The sequence below is a fragment of the Anolis carolinensis genome, chromosome 5 (assembly GCF_035594765.1).
Source record: "Anolis carolinensis isolate JA03-04 chromosome 5, rAnoCar3.1.pri, whole genome shotgun sequence".
Lineage (NCBI taxonomy): Eukaryota > Metazoa > Chordata > Lepidosauria > Squamata > Dactyloidae > Anolis > Anolis carolinensis.
The window spans coordinates 110,516,850-110,536,571 of record NC_085845.1 but is presented as its reverse complement, the minus strand read 5'-3'; the positions used below and the strand labels follow the sequence as shown (position 1 = coordinate 110,536,571).

Genomic DNA, 19,722 nt, shown 5'->3' with positions numbered 1-19,722 from the left:
TCTTTCTTTTTTGCTATGGAATCCTCTCTTAAAACTCAGCATCACCTTTCACTCCCCTGCCTCACTTTTCAATAGGTTGAATCCTTCCTGGAAGGCTGAATCCTGAGGTGACCTTCTAGTTGAGGAAGAAGTCTTCTGAGGGTGAATCAAGATAGGCATTAACATCTGGACTCCGGCTTGTTTTCACAATGCTCTGGTGAGTATTGTGGGGTATTCTGCATTAAACTGGATTTCTCTTACTTTGGGCACTCAAGGATGCCAGAATATCCCATTGCTTCAGGGCAGTGTGGACACCTAAATTGGGTCTGATTTGGATCAGTCTGCTGTCAATACAGGATACAGTCATCACTTTGCGCTCATCATCCATCACTGCTCTTAGCCAACTGCATAGCTCTGCGCAAGCTCTTGCAGGTGCCACGTTCGACACCAACAGAGACACCTGCATGGCTAGGAAGAAAGTAGGGAGATCTTCTTCCTGGTCACATATGTGCCTCTGCTCATGTCAGAACAGGGTGTCTGTGATGGTGAGGAGCTCGCATGGAGCTTTGCAGCTGGCTGGGAGTAGCAATTGTGAAATTGATAGTGAAGTAATGGTCCAGCAGGGCTGGTGTGATCTTAGCATAGCTACACTGTGTGGACACCACCACAGGGGGGTTTGACAGGATGTGTGTGGCCTCCTCTTCTACTCAATGGTCCTTGATTTACTGACCAGTGTAGGCTCATCCTGATTCACAGGTTGCATGGTGACGTTGCGCAAGAAAGAGGAAAATGGCCTCCACTACTGTTCTTCCATTTCCCATGGATTGTGTAACATGTATCCAAGCAGAAGCAAAGTAACAGCTCAGAATTGACCTAACAGAACACTTTCTACATGTAGTTGACAAGTTATGAGTAGATTTTCACTAGGGACTATATTGTTCCTGCCCATGGCTCTTTGGATCCAACTCAACATTTTTGTTGTGGTTACCTCTGCATTTTTCCTTTTTTCACTTCCCTATCACCATCTCAGAACTTAAACTGTAAGTTCCTTGTAGCAAGGGTCTTTTTTCTTTCTTTTTTGCTAACGCATTTCTGCAAAATTAATATTAATAATGCTGAATTCGGCAACAACAAGAACAATAATAGAAGATATTCTATGTTAAAAATAGCCATCATAAAGCAATATAGCTTAGCACTTATCTCATCTAAAAAGATCACATTACCAGGAGTATACCAGAATATTAATTAGGACAAGGTTTTCAAACCCCCTTTTTCTTAAAAAAAAAAAAAAATCAAGATCATCCCATAATTACTCTGAACAAAGTTGCAATTTCAAAACTGCACTGCAGAATAGCACACTGGATTAATTATGCCAGACTGCAGCAATAACCTTGAATTAAAGCAGCACAACTTTCTATTTTAAAGGAACAATTGCCTTTCTGGTTGATGAAACCTGTCGTCCCATCAGGTAACAGACGTGACCAGGAAAGAGAGAAGCGATAATGAGTCAATCCAAGCTGTTTGAGACATTTCAAATCTTCCTCCCACAGAGTATAGCTGCCACAAGCTACATCACCAGTCTGGTTCTTGAAAACCCGATCTCCTCCCTGATGGGTGAACGTGTCCCAAACACTGGGGCCTTTTCCATCTGCATCCCAGCCTCCTGATTAAAAACAAAACAATCATTACACTCTTGACATGGAAAAAGACACACGTTGAATGTAAAAACAACACAATCAAATATACCGGACAAAAATAGGTGTCTTGTAAGGAAATCGTACTTTAATATTGACTTGTTCTCCTTAAACTGAAGAATAATTGGTACTATGCTATGTATTTTATTCACATCTGCAGACTTCAAGTGGATATGCAAAACTGTGGATACTAGAGAAGCCTATTGGTATGGAGGACTTCTGTCCTCCAAGAAAGGTTGCATTGGAGGATCAAGTAAATGCCTAGAAATGATGTATGTTGTTGGCTGTGTTTAGATAATAATATAATAATACTTTATTTTTCTGTCCCTCCACCATCTCCCCAAAGGGACTCAGGGCGGCTAACATGGGGCCAAGCCCAAAGAACAAAACATGAACAAGATTAAAAGCATATATAAACAACATCAACGAACAGTTAAAATAAAAACAGATTAAAAACACAATAATACAGTATAACACAATAATAGTAAAATAGAATGGTAAAATGATAAACACCCCCAGTCCTGCAATACTGTGTGTAAAGATCCTTTTAAAAATAGGTTTTGCTTACAGTTGAGTATACATCAGTCCAACATTTTTACCTAAACTCATAAGTTTATGAACCTTTGAAATAATTGTTCACCAATACTACTGCCCATGTCCTCCTTCCTCACCCTAAATAGCTGATGATGAAGAGAAATATAAGAGAGAAAGCAGTAGGATCATAGTGATAAAGAAAACGAGAAGAGACTTAAAGCAAAGAAGACTGGCCAGTCTCAGTAGTAGAGACAAGCAGCAGATTGCTCTGAAACTGACTGCCACTGCCTCATGACTTGTCCATCCATCATGATGTGCTTGTGGAACATTTACAACATTGCAATTGCTATTTAGCCAAGTTACATATTGTTAGACAGGTACTTGCTTGTCTCTTGAGTAATTAAGTACCACCTGTGCATCCTGATACAGAAATGTGAAACATACATGCACTGTCTCAACTTCTACCATTTTTGGAAGAAGAGGCAAAAAAAGAGATGGAAGGAAACTCTTAGTTATCTATCATGTTTCTAAACAATGGCATTATCAGTGTGGTAATGCCGAAACCAGCTGGGCTCAGAAATAATGATCAAATCATGTCAGGTATCACAAAAGTGTAAAAATAGTTACGGAAGTAGTTGTGCTTTCTGAGAGGTTGAATATGTGTGTCATCTAGCTCAGCCAATCATTTCAATTTACTCCTGATTAATTAAACACCTGGGAAGATCCAGACCTTAATGTAAGGTCCGGATCTTTCCAGGTATAGGCCCTGTGGGGATTGAAAATCAAAATCCCTCCCCACTAACCTCTCTACACGTCATTTTGATGTGTCAGGAGTTTTTGCTGGAGTGTACATGGGGTTGGGGCTGGCTCCATGCCATGCACCTCTGAATTACCTGGAAGGGAATGTAGCCATTAGCCCAGGGTTTCAGGGAGATGTGGGGCTTCGATCCTGGGAGGAGCTGGGATATAATATTCCAGTTCCTCCAGGGATTGAGGCCTGTCTGGAAGGGCCCTAAGAATTGTATGCTTGCTCTGCTTACTTGAATTCCTGGATTCTGAATACTTTCACTCTATTTGGTTGTTGTGTGTTTTCTAGGCTGTATGGCCATGTTCCAGAAGTATTCCCTCCTGGAACATGGCCATACAGCCCGGAGAGAATACTTCTGGAACATGGCAATGCAGCCTGGAAAACACACAACAACCCTGTGATTCCGGTCATGAAAGCCTTCGACAACACATTTTCACTCTATTTTTTGCATAATGTTCTGATTGATGGGTACTATGGAAGAGCCCCGGTGGCGAAGTGCATTAAAGAACTGAGCTGGAGACCGAAAGGTCCCAGGTTCAAACCCTGGGAGCGGTGTGAGCGGCCACTGTTAGCTCCAGCTTCTGCCAACCTAGCAGTTCAAAAACATGCCAATGTGAGTAGATGAATAGGTACTGCTCCAGCGGGAAGGTAACTGCGCTCAATGCAGTCATGCCGGCCACATGACCTTGGAGGTGTCTATGGACAACGCCGGCTCTTCGGCTTAGAAATGGAGATGAGCACCAACCCCCAGAGTCAGACATGACTGGACTTAACGTCAGGGGAAACCTTTACCTTTATGGAAGAAAAGACAAAGCAGAACCAGCAAGTGTAAGTTCTCCTGAGCTTGGTCTAAATAACAAATGATAAAGAAAACCCAACCGCATAACAAACCTATGTTGCAGTGCTATCTAAAGCAAAACAAAGAACCATGGAGCTGGTGTAACAAATGAACAACTCAAATTGTTCTCTGTAATATATAACTCAACTTTGTCTGGAGTGTGATTGTGTTAGGTTGAGCACTATGCTTGCCCCCGTCAGTTAGTTACATGGAATAGGGAACAGGTAACTGAGCAGTGAAATGACATCGAGAGACACAGAATAAGTAGGACTAGATTCTGCAAGGAAAGAGGGGAGAAGGGTAATTTGACACAGGACTGACATTTAGGATGACAGCTCTGTTTCTTATAATGCATAGTTCTGTTCCAAGATAAGGAAGCATTCATCATTCATTTCTTTAAAAAAACATTATTCATAAATTCAGGTGGTTTTCAGTTTAAGGATAAAGTGTATGAGTGAAAGATGCATGAGACTTCTGAGATCCAACAGAAATAAAGATTAGGAATTATTACAAATTACAAATTCCATCCCTCTATAGTTGTAACACTCTATTATGGAAGATGACTCTGAATATAATTTCATTGAAACTGAAATCTTTGTTATATATCTACTTCATTTCTAACTGGTGTTTTTAAAATCATGACTTACTGGGGATGTGTGGGTTCTATCTGAGGCCACTTTCTGATTAGTAAAGTGTTTCCTTTTCCAAGTATAGGTAAATTAAATGTACAAAATTAGTCTATATCAAAGAGCACATTTAGGAAAAGACAGATTCATCCAGCAAAACAGGCATTTATGGTTGTCTGGGATGTCCTTTGAAAGTCCTGACAGTCTGTTAGAAAGAAAGGAAATGCCATTATAAGCCATGGCCCTAGGCATGGGAGAAGATGAATTAATGTAACAGCGCCTCTGCGAAATGTCTGCCTTTCGCTTAGACAAGCGTCTGCAGGAAAGGGAGAAAAAAAGGCAAAGGTTTTCACCAAATTAAATTTTACACTAGGTTTTTGCAGCCTTTGCATAATTTTTGTGTCCTGATAGTTTAAAGATATTTCATAGTGATTTCAAAGTCTTTGTTAGAGGTCACTATTTAAAATGTCATTACAGGCTGCAATCATGCATACTTTGGGAGGGGGGAGCTGCTTCTCTAAGCATAGAGCTAGTGTAGCGTAACAGACTGGGCTGTGAACCAGGAAATCCCTAGTTCAGATGTCATCCCTGCCATGAACTCACAAGCTGGTCTCTTATGCAAGCCATTATTTCCTCAACCTTCTTTACAATGTGGGAATAACAACACTGCCTTATCTTGTAGGGCTGTTGTAAGAATTATTGAGATAATGTAGCTGGAGTGTACTGAAAATCCCAAAGGCCTGTTTTCTTTATTTAATTTTGTAGTGTCATGCACATCAATAGGAACACAGTGTACAATATTCTTGCAAATAAGTGAAATGTGGGCTAAAAAAAGGGTAGTCACCGATGGCCCCTCTTCATCATGGTGCCACAGGATTTTTTATTAATGATTTGTATGATGGAATAGAGGGTGTGCTTATCAAATCTGGTGATGGCACCAAATTAGGAGTGATACCCTGTTTCCCCGAAAATAAGACATCCCCAGAAAATAAGACCTAGTAGAGGTTTTGCTGAATTGCTAAATATAAGGCCTCCCTCAAAAGTAAGACCTAGCAAAGTTTTTGTTTGGAAGCATGTCCGCCAAACAGAACAGAACATGGAGGATCATTAAATGTATGTACCATAGATTGTTATACATATAAATAATGGTAGTAATAAGAAATTCTTGATAAGATTCACAGTTTGGTTATGCTGGTTTGTGATAACAACTACTGTACAGTATATGGACAGGTTGCTCACCTGTAACCATGTTTCTTCGAGTGTACTCTGTGAATTCACACTAATGGAGAGGCTGCGCCTGCGCAGGTCCCAACGGAAACTCTTCCCAAGCTGAAGTTCAAATTTTGGCGGTAGCCACGCCCCTCCGTCCCCGGAGGGCATATAAGGCAGCCCTCGGCGTCTCCTCCCCAGTTCCTACGCCGCTAAGGCAACGAGAAAGGAAGAGGGTTTGCCAGAGGGGAAGGAAGGGCGGGCTTGTGTGAATTCACAGAGTACACTCGAAGAAACATGGTTACAGGTGAGCAACCTGTCCTTTTTCTTCGTGTACTCTGTGAATGCACACTAATGGAGACTAGCAAGCTTAGGTCTTGGAGGCGGGCTAAGCAAACCCTGACAACGAGAAAACTGTCCAAACATATGTTTATTAACATCAGAACATGGTCCGAGGACCCAAAAAAGTATTGCATCAACACACGCCAGACACCGAGAGCAGCCCGGTAAGGCATGATATAACCCTTTAAGAGCACATGTGCAAGTAGGAACATCATTTCCCAAAAGGGGGGAAAGGCATTTGTAAATAAGGCACAAATTGTCAAAAGAGCAGTGCAAACATGTAACGGACAGGAGAAACAATAAAAAAGGGGTTGCATGAGAATAAACACCCGCAGAGAAGTCATAAATGCATAAAGTTAAGACAAGCATGAAGATAAAACTGCCCTAGCAAAGGCTGAATCCTTCAGAGTTCTTTGGTCTACCCTATAGTGGGACACAAATGTAAGGGGGTTGGACCAGATCGCTGCCCTGCAGATGGAGTCCAGGGGAATGCCCCTCAGGAAGGCAGTCGACGTGGAGAGGCCTCTCGTCGAACGCGGGCGAACCGACGGAGGGGGTGGGCGTTTGGCCAGTTCATAGGCCAGTTCAATGGCCTGAGCAATCCAATGGGACAGTCTTTGTGAAGAGATAGGATTCCCCAGCTTATCTGGAGCATGGGCCACGAAAAGTTTAGGGGTCTTTCGAATGTCCTTAGTACGGTCCCGGTAGAAGAGAAGTGCTCTACGCACATCAAGGAGGTGCAGTCTCCGCTCAAGGGGAGACGAGGGATCTGGAAAGAAGGCAGGAAGGACAATGTCCTGGTTAAGGTGAAAGGCCGAGACCACCTTGGGAAGGAAGGTGATGTCCGGACGGAGAACGGCGCGGTCGTGATGAAAACGGAGGTAAGGTTCATCAACCCGAAGGGCGGTCAGCTCCGAAGGCCTGCGCGCTGAAGTTATGGCCACCAGGAAGGCAACTTTCCAAGACAGGAGACGAAGGTCGGTCGAAGCCAATGGTTCGAAAGGGGAAGCAGTGAGCTGGGAAAGGACGAGCTCGAGGCTCCAACCCGGAGTAGGAGGCTGAGACGGCGGGCAGATGTTATTATAGCCTTTCAAGAAGGTTTTGACGAGGTGATCGGAGAACAGCGATGGTCTACCATGTTGTTGAAAACACCAGGATAGAGCGGCCAGGTAAGATTTCATAGAGGCAAGAGAAAGCTTTTGATCTGCCAGAGACATAAGGAAGTCCAGCACAATCGGTATCGAGGTTGGGAAAACAGTAATTTTTCGAGAGCGAAGAAAGGAACGAAAGCGAGAAATTTTATAAGTGTAGGCCTTGGTTGTAGCCGGCTTGTGAGCTGCGCGGAGGACCTCCTGTAGGTTCTGCGGGAGGGAAGTCAGGCGAGAATCCTCCAAGCAGTGAGATGTAGAGAGGAGAGATCCGGGTGCAGGATCTGGCCGTTCTCCCTGGACAAGAGATGAGGTAGAAGGGGCAGAGTGAAGAAGGTCGCTTTGGAGAGGCGAAGAAGAGCCGGGAACCAAGATTGACGGGGCCAGGCTGGAGCTATCAGGATCGCCGACATCGGTACCGACCGGAGTTTTTGTAGGACCCTCGGTATGAGAGGAAAGGGCGGAAAGAGATAGATCGGTTCCGCCGACCAGTCCAGAAGGAAGGCGTCTCCCAGGCAGCCCGGAGAGGAGGATGGGGGAAGTCTCGCACCGTACCGAGGCAGTTGAGCGTTCTGAGGAGAGGCGAAAAGGTCTAGAGTGGGAAAACCCCATTTGAGAAAAAGAGAAAGAAGAGTCTCGGGGTCGAGCATCCACTCGTGGGAGGAAGTCGTCATCCTGCTGAGGGCGTCTGCTAAGTTGTTCTGGATCCCGGGAAGGTGAATCGCCGAGATTAGAATGTTGCGGGCTATGCACCAATACCACAGCTGGGAGGAGAGAAGCATCAGCTTCCTTGAGCCCGTGCCGCCCTGTTTGTTGATGTAGAAGACTGCTACTGTGTTGTCTGATTGGATGAGGACCGATCTTTGGGAGATCAGGCGGGAGAAGGCTTTCAGAGCCTTGAAGATGGCAAGGAGTTCGAGAAAGTTTATGTGATTGGCCTTCTCGGAGGGAGACCAGAGGCCTCGAACAGTGAGACCTTTCATGTGGGCTCCCCAGCCGAAATTGGAAGAGTCTGTGGTTATGGTGGTGGAGGGGGGAACCGGGTGGAACGGGAGACCCCTGCAGACGTTGGAGAGGGATTTCCACCAGAGAAGCGACCGACGAACGTGGGGCGGGACCGAGAGGAACCTCGAATTGGGGTGGCGAAACGGCTTGAAAACGTCTATGAACCACCTCTGCAGAGTCCGGAGATGGAGCCTGGCCAACGGGGTCGTGAGGACTGTGGAGGCCATGTGGCCGAGGAGAACCTGGATGGATCGAGCCCGAACCCTCCGGTGGGTCTCGCAAAAGGTGATCTGTTGTCGAAGGGCCAGAAACCTGTCTAGCGGAAGAGAGACAGTCTGAGCGATTGAGTCGAACAGAGCGCCGATGAAGCGGATTTTGTTCGACGGGGTGAGGTGAGATTTTTCGTGGTTTAGCTGGAGACCGAGAGATTTTAGAAGAGAGAGGGTGTAGTCGACGTGACGTCGGAGGAGGGCAGGGTCGGATTCGACCAGAAGCCAGTCGTCTAGATAAGGGAAGACTGTGATTCCCTGGAGCCGGAGGTGGGCCGCCACGACAGCGACGACTTTGGTAAAGACCCTTGGGGCCGTAACGAGGCCAAAGGGTAAAACGGTGAACTGGTAGGTCTGGTCGAGAACTTTGAAAAAGAGGAAGCGCCTGTGGTTCTCCCGAATCGCCACGTGGAAATAGGCGTCTCGAAGGTCTATAGATACGAAGTAGTCTCCGCGCTGCAGCATCGGGAGGATGGAGGCAATGGAGACCATCCTGAACTTGGTTGGACGTATGAAGGCATTGAGCATGCGTAAGTCCAAAATTGGGCGGAGGCCCCCACCCCTCTTCGGGACCGTAAAGTACCTGGAGAAGTAGCCTTGAGGGTCCTGTACCGATGGAGAAGGCCGAATAGCCCCTTTGGCGAGAAGGGCGTCGACCTCTGCGAGAATTTCTTGAGAAGGGTTGGAGAGAAGGACCTGACCCGTGGGCGGGAGTTCCTCGAACTCTAAGGCATAGCCTTCTTGGACAATTTTGAGAACCCAGGCATCTGAAGTAATAGATTTCCACCGGTAAAAGAAGGGAGCCAGGCGATCTAGAAAGAGACCAGGAGGTTGATTCGGAGAAGAGGAGAGGAGCTGAGGAATGAGAGCTGCATCGGTACCGTAAAAAGAGTCTTTGGGAAAAGAGATGGCGTCAGGAACGCCGGGGAGGTTGACCAGCGGTGGGGGTGGCCCGGCCGCGCTGTCTTTGTGGTTGGGCAGCCCGACGGGGCTGTTGACGGTTATTGTTGTTCGATACCGAGGGACGCCTGAAGGATTGATGGCGGTAAGAAGGAGGCGGGAAGCGTCGAAAGCGTTGAGGAAACCACTTGGTGCGGTGAGCTTGGGGTTGATCACCGCATTTAGTGGCCAGCACCTTAAAGTCATGGTTGGTTTTAAGCTTGTCGTCGGTGCCAGAGTTAAAGAGGCCCATGGCGTCGAAGGGGAGGTCCTCGATGACCTGCCTCGAGGAGGAAGACAAACCAGACGACCTCAGCCAGGCGTGGCGACGAATGGCGATGGCGTGGGCAATCATCTTGCCGGCCGTGTCTCCCGTATGCTTAGCCATCTGGATTTGATGATGTGCTAATGAATCTGCCTCTTGTTGGAGGGTGGACATAACCGACCGGTCTTCATCGGACAACTTCGAGAAGAAGGGTTGAGCTTTTTCCCAAAGGATCTGCTGGTAGGCCCCCATACAGGCCCCATAGTTCGCCATCCTACAAAGCAGAAGGGCTCCGGAGTAGAGCTTCCTACCGACCGCGTCGAACCTCTTGCCTTCCCTGTCTGCAGGGGTGGTGGATTCACGACCGGAGGACTGAGAGGCTTTAACAACCATGGAATTTGGGTCGGGATGGTGCTTAAGCCACTCCAAAGTATCGTCGTCCGTACGATACCAGGACTCGATTCTCTTCGAGGTAGGAGGGATCGAGGAAGGAGTCTTCCACGAAGACTGGATGACATCTAGGAGATAAGGCAAAAACGGCAGGAGTGTGGCCGGAGGGGCCTGGGCTTGGACCCGTTTGAAGACCGGGTCAGTTACTGCCTTGGAAGTCTGTTTGATTTCTAGACCCAGGGCATCCGCCATTCTAACCATTTGTTCGGAGAAGGCCCGAATGTTGTCGGTAGGCGAAGGAGGGTCCACCTCATAGGCGTCATGAGGAGGAGAGAGATCAAGGCCCAAGGATACCACCGAGGCCGAGAGAGCGGAATCAGGGCGATCTATATCAATCTCATCGTCCCCAGCCCCTTGAGGGGACTGAGGGGGAGATGACAGCACAGTCTCTGGGGGAGGCAAAACCTCAAGAGCAGGAGCCATCTGCGGCCGAGTTTCTTTGGAGGCCGAGGCCTGGGCCGCTCGAGCCAGGCGAGTGGTTTGTCTACCCCGTTCCGGTGTCGAGGTCGGGGGAAAAAGCTGTTGACGGGACGAGCGCTGAGAAATAGCAGGTCGAGGAGATGGCACCCTGACCACTGTCTGAGTGGAGTGGTGGGGTGAGTCCTGCAATTCGCCATCCGAAAGTTGTTGAGGAGAAGGTTGGCGAGGTCGCTGAGCTGGAGCGATCGGAGAGGATCTTCTAGAAGAAGTCGCCGAAGAAATGACGCCCATCTTGGAGGAAGCGGAAGAGGAAGAGCGTTGGGTTGCCCTCTTCTTAGCGAGTGGTTGCTTAGATGGAACCCTCAGGGATTTACCTGGTGTGGGAGGGACCATTGCTGAGTCGGATTGGGACCGACGAGCTTCCTCGTGAGCTCTTTTAAAGGCGATCTTCATCGCAGAAGACGACGGAGGAGCCCCGAGATGGGAACGAGCCGAGGACACGGAGGCCACCGAGCTCGATGTCGAGGAAGGGCCCACTCGACCAGAGCGTGTCGACACCGTAGCCGTGGTGAGAGTGCACGGTGGTTTGGCGGTCTTAGACGACCTGGAGGCTCTGGACGCCCTAGACGAGGCCGAGGGAGCTTTAGCTGTTGAGGCCGACATCAGTGCCGGGTTAAGCGGCGGCTTCGTGCCCGAAGTCGACGGAACGGGTTCAGGTGCAAGCGATTTTTCGTAGAGCGCCGCTCTAAGCCTCGCGGCTCTATTTTTTCTAGCCTGGGCCGTTAGGGCCAGGCAAAAACGGCAGGTACCGACGACATGTGCCTCCCCGAGGCAGTAAAGGCACTTGGCGTGGCCGTCGGAATCAGGAATTTTAGCGGCACACTGAGTGCAGCGCTTGAAGCGAGTCGTAGACATGAGAATCCGAAGTGAACCTTGCGGCGGAAAAAAAGGAACTGGGGAGGAGACGCCGAGGGCTGCCTTATATGCCCTCCGGGGACGGAGGGGCGTGGCTACCGCCAAAATTTGAACTTCAGCTTGGGAAGAGTTTCCGTTGGGACCTGCGCAGGCGCAGCCTCTCCATTAGTGTGCATTCACAGAGTACACGAAGAAAAAAATAAATGTTCAATTTTTTTGTTGAACAATAAAATGGAAGAATAAAACATCCCCTGAAAATAAGACCTAGCGCATCTTTGGAAGCAAAAATTAATATAAGACGTTGTCTTATTTTCGGGGAAACAGGGTAGCTAATACTCTACAGGACAAGGACAGGATTTAATGGCTGTCGTATTGAAGATGGGATAGCCTTGTTTTCTGCTAAACCAGAGACTAGGACATGGAGCAATGGATTCAAAGTACTGTAGAGAAAAGAGATTCCACCTGAATATTAGGAAGACCATATTAGGATGTCCATTCTGGAGGAAAAACAGACCATCTAGGGTGAAATTGTCCCCGCATGAAAGTCTTCGCTTGGGGGGGGGGGCAGAATAGTGCTTGTGGAAGACACTGGCAGGGTTTGGGCCACATGTTCATGGCGCTCACTATAAACTGCATGTCAGTGGAGGGAGGGCCATTGGTGTCTCCTGCTCATTTAAAACTATAGCTATTTGTGGAGATGGGAGGCTGTCTGTGCAAGTGGACAACTCTGCCACATACACACATACACATTTTTTATTTTTATTATGTGTATAGAAGATAGAGAGATGATACTTGAAGCAGAGAACAGCAAAAAGGTAAGTCTCTATTGCAAGGAGCTTACAATCTAATTTTTGACAGCTAGTGTGATGACAAAGCATTTTGTTTACTAATAAGCAACAACTACAAACTATATGCTTTGGGAGTAATCCTAATGATTCCAAAGGGAAAACCTCTGAGTTAGCAGGCAAAAGATGCTAAATTGCTGCTTTTCAAGAACAGTGGAACTCTAGTTTGGGGTGTTTTTTTAATTTTTCTTTCGCACAGATGTATTTAAACAGCTAATCTGCAGCACTGCATAGGGTGCTTTGATCACGGAAATGAAAGTAGGCTAAAATCTTCCAGTCTTTATAAGAAGTAACATTTTTCAGAGTTTCCTGTCTCAAAAAATTAAAGGGACATTATGGCTTAGAACTGTCTATAAATTAAATATCAGCTACTCTGCAAGATTAATATCTATGTAATAGTTATACACCAGCCCTCAATAAAAAGAGTTTTAATAATCAATTAGTATAATAGAAATTAAAGATGGAAGAGACCTATTAGGAGGTCATCCAGTCCATCCCTTGCTGATGCCAAATTGCTCCCTGAAGTATATTCAGTACTTTAATACACATCTGTCTTATTAAATCTAAGTTTAATGCAAGGTTAAGCATATTTCAGGCACTCGAAGCATACCTAGAATATGTAATATCCCTTCCACAACTGGTCTCCTCACAGGCTTGCAGTCACGTCTCGTGTTCTTAGCAGAATTTTATCATAGCTTGAGTGCTCCAATATATCTACGCAGGGTTATTCGGCAAATTGAACTTTAATGTGCGACAACCTTCAAAGTAGGTCAATTATTAGATCAAAGTGCTCTGAGTGTCTCTCAAGGTTCACGTTTTCCTGTGGTTCGGTGACTCAAGGCAATCGTATTTTTGTCAGCTCCTCAGAGCAGTGAAAGTTTTCTAACACATCAACTTTGACATCAATTAAAGATTCAATTTCTTCCCGTGGAAAGATTTAACTCTTCAAACTTTTGCTATTCTGTGCAACAACGGAACATTTAAAAAATGTAATAGCATGCTTTTTAACAGCATGAATTATTTAAAAATTATTAGGCCCAGATTTTGAACATGCGATGGATTATGGATGTCTTTGAGAATGCATCTGTCCAGTATATATTGTGCTGTGGGAAGGTACATGGCTTAGTACTAAAGTATATGCTTTTCATGCAAAGAACCAGGTTCGATTCTGGGGATTGCCTGGTGGAGCTTAAAAAGAATTCGCTCTCAAACCTTGGACAAGTGTGGAATCTTGGAAAATCCAAAATTATTTTACCCAATGGTCTGATTTAATACAATACAGATTATTTGTTCTTCTCTGAAAGACTTTAGTCTCACCAACATGGATCAACACTTGTATTCAGCTGTCAATTCAGCAGCCAGGAAACCTATATTCTAATACACATTGATATCTCTGGGTCGTAAGATTCCTGAAATTGCCCTTTGAGTTTACTAAGTCCATTAGATAGAACTTCAGCTCATTTAAAAGATAACAGATAACTCACACTAGCAAAAAAGCACAGTGAAGGCTGATGTCCTCTGGACTGTGATCTCTTCAAGCTACAAAGTAAAGTATGTAATTGGGCATAGATTTTCTTTCATTGTAGCCTGGAGTTCTTAATAAGAATCTGTCAGTCATGTGGTGCACTTTCCCATAATTAAAGAAACAAATAGGATTTGTTTCCTCTATAAACTTGGCTAAATCTAACATCAATAAATGAATGGGACTAATAAGACTCACTCATTTCAACTGGTCTACCATAGTCTGGACCAGCATTGAATTTCCCCCACATGTAGCCAAATCTTTTTATCTGACAAACTATACTTTATTAATCTATTAATGGTTAACTACTTTATGTATTCAATAACTTCAACCAAGACACAAATAAAATATTAAAAGTTTCCTTCTTAAATCAGGAGAGTTAATGCTATCCCACCCCCACCACACAAGATATAGAGCCAAATTAGAGAAATAAACATAAGGGGATATGTATGTGTGTGCGTGGGTGCTTTGAATGAGATTTTCCTGCTTCTTGCAGGGGGTTGGACTGGATGGCTCATGAGGTCTCTTCCAACTCTATGATTCTATGATTCTATGTGTGTGTGTGTGTATAAAAATGTGGTATCTCTGACCCTCCATATTTCGTTGAACTAAAGCCCAAAACATTCTTAAACATGGAATGTAGGACTGGTGTTACTTGGAGACCAATCTCACTGCTGTTCTGAACAGTGTTTTAAAAGTTGTCAGAATATTTGATATCTAAATCAAGCAGAGTGAAATATAGCCAGTGTGATATACTTGTTGCAGAAAACAGGAAAAAATGCTCTTATGAGATTAAAATGCTAAGCTTACATTTATTGGGTTGTCTAGAGTTTTTCCGGGAGCCCCCAGTGGTGGAATGGGGTAAAGCCTTGTAACCTGAAGGTTGGGTTGCTGACCTGAAGGCTGCCAGGTTCAAATCCCACCCAGGAAGAGCGCGGATGAGCTCCCTCTATCAGCTCCAGCTCCATGCGGGAACATGAGAGAAGCCTCCCACAAGGATGGTAAAAACATCAAAACATCCGGACGTCCCCTGGGCAACATCCTTGCAGACGGCCAATTCTCTCATACCAGAAGCGACTCAGGTTGCTCCTGACACGAAAAAAAAGAGTTTTCCATGCTATATGGCCATATTCCAGAAGCATTTTCTCTTGACGTTTCACCGACATCTATGGCAGGCACACTCAGAGCTTGGGAGGTCTGTTGGAAACTAAGCAAGGGAGGCTTATATATCTGTCCTGAAAGCTTCCAGGATGCAGAATCCACCCCTAAAAGAAGGCATGAAAGCTCTTTCAAGTGAAACTTTTAGGTGGGAAGGTGACCTTCTGGTTTACAGTTTTCAATGATTTTTAGGGGTAGAAAATTGGCAATTGAACCCACCAAATGTGCTCACCTCAATTAGAGCTTCATCTAGAGCAGGGGTTCTCAATTTCTTTCAGTCGCAGAGCCCTTTTTGAAGCAAACGTTTCTCATGGAGCCCCAAAAATGTTATATTATATTATATTATATTATATTTATCAGGCATGGGCAAAATTTTTGACACATAGTTTTTTAAAAGTTGACAGGCGGGCCGGACAGTGGCAGATGGATGGAGAGTGTTTGTGTGAATTAACTGAAAAACATCATGAATGAATTCCTATGCACACTGCACATATCTTACTTGTAGTGCAAGCAAGCAAGCAAGCAAGCAAGCAAGCAAGCAAGCAAGCAAGAAAGAAAGAATATTATAGTATTTAAAATGAAGAACAATTTTAACCAACATAAAGGTAACAGTATTTCAGTGGAAGACCCCAGGGGCTATTCAGTCCAATCTCCTACTGCAATGCCAGAAAAGAACAATAAAAGCACCCCAACAGATGGCTACCCAGCCTCTGCAATAAATAATAATATTAATAGGAGAAACCCCAGGGGCAATCTGTTGGTAAGGAAAAAAGCTTTTGGGGGCAAGAAAGGAGGGGGAAAAGACTTTGGGGTGAGGAGAACAAGAGGAAAAGCTTTTGGGGGGCAAGGGAGGTGGGGAAAGAGGCTTTTGGGTGAGGGAGATGGGGAGGGAAAGGAGCAAGAAAGAGGAGGGAAAGTTTGGAGGGAGAGGAGGAGGAGGAGGGAACCCCAAGGGCTCTACGAAGCACACTTTGGGAACCACTGATCTAGAGCAAGTGCTTAACATTGAAACATGAAACTTTAAAGCAGATTTTTCAGTCTGGATCCTCACTCTATATTTGTAACATTTCATTTTAAATCCACAGCCTGGAGAAAATTCAAGTCATGACCTGTAAAGCCTTATACATCTTAGACTATCCAAAAGGTTGTATCTCTTCACTTGAACCTGCCAGAATTCTAAGAGTTACAGGGGAAGAGGATTACTTGGTGAGGACATGAGAGCCTTCACAGTGGTTGCTCCCATAGAAACGTGCATCCATGGGAGGCTAGTCCCATCCCTGCTTTCTTTTGCAGGCAGGCAGACTGGCAGGCAGCCAAAGACATGTTTAAACAGGCTTTTAATGTATAAGCAGGGGAGCTTTTATTGGGATGTTTTATTTATCTTTTTAATTTTTTGTTTGCTTTCAAAATAATTTTATATTGTTTATGGGATGATTTTAATTGTTTTTAAATTCTACTGTGAATGTTTTTCATTGACGGCCTCTGGGTCCCAGTCTGGGAGAAAGGCAGAATACAAATGAAATAAATAAAATTCCCTTTGTAATATAGCTGCGCATAATATACAAACGTGTATCACCATCTAAATAATTACAAATATCAGTAATAACACTATCACCAAAATCTAGCATTCTATGTTCAGCAAGCAGGATTTTTCTGCTTTTGGGTGAATATAAACACACGCACACTCTGCAGCTATAGCTGGAATTATTACAATCTACAACTTTAAGACTTTATTCTATGGGCTGGTCTTGAACACCACCTGAAAAGCAGAAGGAAAAAAAGGCCACACTTTTTAAATCTCTGCTGTTTAAATAACTCTCTGGGTTATTACAATAAAATATATTTAATGCTGGTCTACAGTCGCTTGGTGACTCTCTGACTGTTTCTAAGCAACTGTTCTTTCTCTTCAATGCAAGGTTATACAAATGTGAACTGGGAGGGTAAAGTTCAACACCATAGTTTGAAATTAGATATAACTGGTACTAGGTTTAAGACAGCAGAAACATTGAAATGGTACTATAGCATAATGTTAAAAACAGACTGGGAAGAGAAAATCAAAAGTAGGAAATCAAAAGCTAGCATAAGAATGATTGAGAGTGTGAAAGGATGCGTGGGAAAGCCACTATTAGCCATGTATAGTTGTGTCCATGCACCGATGTGCTTTCAAATCTCTTGTCTACATATGTTAACCCTTACCTCAAACAAAGAGCAGTAAGATATGGCTTCTGCTACAAATAAACAATTGCACATCTGAGAAGGACTTAACCACGGTTGGATAACCTCTCCAGAAAAGAAGGAACAATCAACAAGAAACTGTCAGACATCACCAAGTGGCTATCAGTTGGCCACTATTTACAAGCAAAAGTCAAGCTATGCTGGCATGTAAGTACAGAGAGAAGCCTGAGAATTATCTCTTTCAACAAGCTGAATGGAACCAGGCATTTTTTTTTCTCTTGCTTCAAAAGCTTTCAGGCCCCCTTCCAAGAAGGTATACCATCTCATTAGAAAGCATTTGGAAGCTGTAGATAATTTGGCTTGCTATGTATTATTCAGAGATTCTCACAGATTGTTGATGGGGACACGAGAAGTGTTTGTGTGCTTAAAGTCTTATGTCTATAGTATAGATAACATAACAATGGCATTCTGAGTCAGGCAGCAATCCACCTGATAACATTTTGACTCAAAGGAAGTACTTTTACTGGCCATACTTTAAGGACAACTGCCAAGACACTGTCTCCTGTTGTCACAGATTGATGAGTAGAGTGACCAAAAACTTATTTTGGAGTTGAAAGCTATTGTAATCACACAGGCTGTGTCAGAAGCAGTTCTCAAACAATGGATTTCAAATAAGGGAACTCCAACCTCTGTTCTGGTTTGGGGGATTCCCATCAATCTGCCCCTTCTGTTGTGACACACAGGCCAGGAAAACATTTGCAGACATGTTCTATTTTATATATCAAATATTAGCAAACCAAGATAATACAGCTGAATATATACAGCAGCCAATTTCATATCCCTATCAGTGCACAAACAGTTCCTAATTGTGGTGATTTACATGTTTATCAATAAATTACTTTGAAGTTTGATGTTATAGTAGAAAGGTGCAATATAAATGCTTAAAATTTTAAAGCTAAATCAACATCAGGAAGAACTTCCTCACTGTGAGAGCTGTTCGACAGTGGAACTCTCTCCCCGGGGCCGTGGTGGAGGCTCCTTCTTTGGAGGCTTTTAAGCAGAGGCTGGATGGCCATCTGTCGGGGGTGCTTTGAATGCGATTTCCTGCTTCTTAGCAGGGGGTTGGACTGGATGGCCCATGAGGTCTCTTCCAACTCTACTATTCTATGATTCTATGATTCTATGAATTGTTAGTCCACTGAATCAATAGAGATTACACATATGTAGATTTACCAGGTTCCCATTGAGTCAGTACAACTAATTTATTTGGAACTAGTAACCAGATTTAGGCATTTAATTGTTACTTTATTTTATAGCTGAAAACATACGGTATTATGTGCAGCAATTCTCAGGTTGCAAGAGTATGATTAATTCAAACTTGGTTCTACTTTTCTCTGAAGTTGGAATCCATTGCCATTATTCACCAAGAGGTTCCTTTGTTTTGCTGCTGTCCAAAGCAAGAGAAAAGTAATGGGAGAAATCTCCCGCAGAACAACATGAGATTTAGTGGCTGTAAACAATAATGAAAACTCCAACTCAAGTACCTCCTTCTTCCTATTGACAAGGGCTAAACCATTATTTCAGTCAATATATTTTAAGCACTCCGTTTTTTCCTCTTCACTACAAACTCGAACTGTAGAAAGATAAAAACAAAAAGGAATACCTTCAATCTGATAGGCTGCTGTTGATGCTCCCCATGCAAATTCTTCTGGGAAAGAAACATTTTCTGGGTCCCAGTTACTTGGGGAAGGAGAGGAGAGGACAATACTGGTGGGAGCCAAGGACATGTTGAGAAGATCAGTATCTCAGTCAGCCTATGGGAGCTTCTTCTTGTGCTCTTTCTTTGGCCCAAAACAGATTCGGTGTCAGTCAAAGAAGAAAGAAGAAGTGAAAAGTGTTCTTCGACCTTACGGGATATGCCCTCCTCCTTCATTCATAATCTCATTGCCCCAGGTACAAAGGGCAGTGTAAAACCTCCTGTGAATACAAAAGATAACAGAGATGGAATAAGCTCCAATGACTCTTGTCTTGAGAAACACCCAAAAAACAAAAAACAAAAACAAACCCTAGTTGAAAGGAATATTTGTATCTCACAGAAAGTTGATTAATCACATATTGTATGTGTGAGAGAGACAACATTTCAGCATGTAGCTCCATGGAATAGGTGACCCTTACATGCACACATGCATACATACATTCCTTATACTGTGTGAGTAAAAAACAGAGGAACACATCCCCTTCTCTGCTGAGAAAAGACAGTTTTGACCCAGAAAATGAAATGAATCAAGAGTAGCTTATATTTGAACCAAGCAACTACATATATTTTATCCTGGGGAGGGTTATTATTTATTTTTGATAGTTTAATATTTAATCCTATTTTAGAGTTTGTATTTTTTAATGGCATAGTGTACTATTTTTTAGTATTGTTATCTGCTTCGGAGTCTCATTTAAAAATTAGGATATAAAATAAAGCAGGATATTAATAATAATGAAGATGAAGCATTGGACAATCTCCATTTCTTCTGGAAGCCTTCTATTTCTGAACACAGGGAAGCACTGTCAAACACAAAGCTATGGGATC

At 44.1% G+C, this 19,722-nt stretch overlaps 1 protein-coding gene across 5 annotated transcripts in view; it reads right to left on the bottom strand.

The window, feature by feature from the left end:
• Positions 1–19,722, bottom strand: part of LOC100557693 (cytosolic beta-glucosidase) — a 138,724-nt gene that overhangs the window by 52,732 nt on the left and 66,270 nt on the right. For all 5 annotated transcript variants that reach the window (XM_008111286.3, XM_003221351.4, XM_008111287.3 and 2 more), the window contains 2 exons: positions 18,805–19,118; positions 1,415–1,642 (listed from right to left, as the gene is read on the bottom strand). In XM_008111286.3, the coding sequence (XP_008109493.2) occupies positions 1,415–1,642; positions 18,805–18,928 (352 nt within the window). In that variant the 5' untranslated portion in view covers positions 18,929–19,118. The remainder of the gene's footprint in view (positions 1–1,414; positions 1,643–18,804; positions 19,119–19,722) is intronic.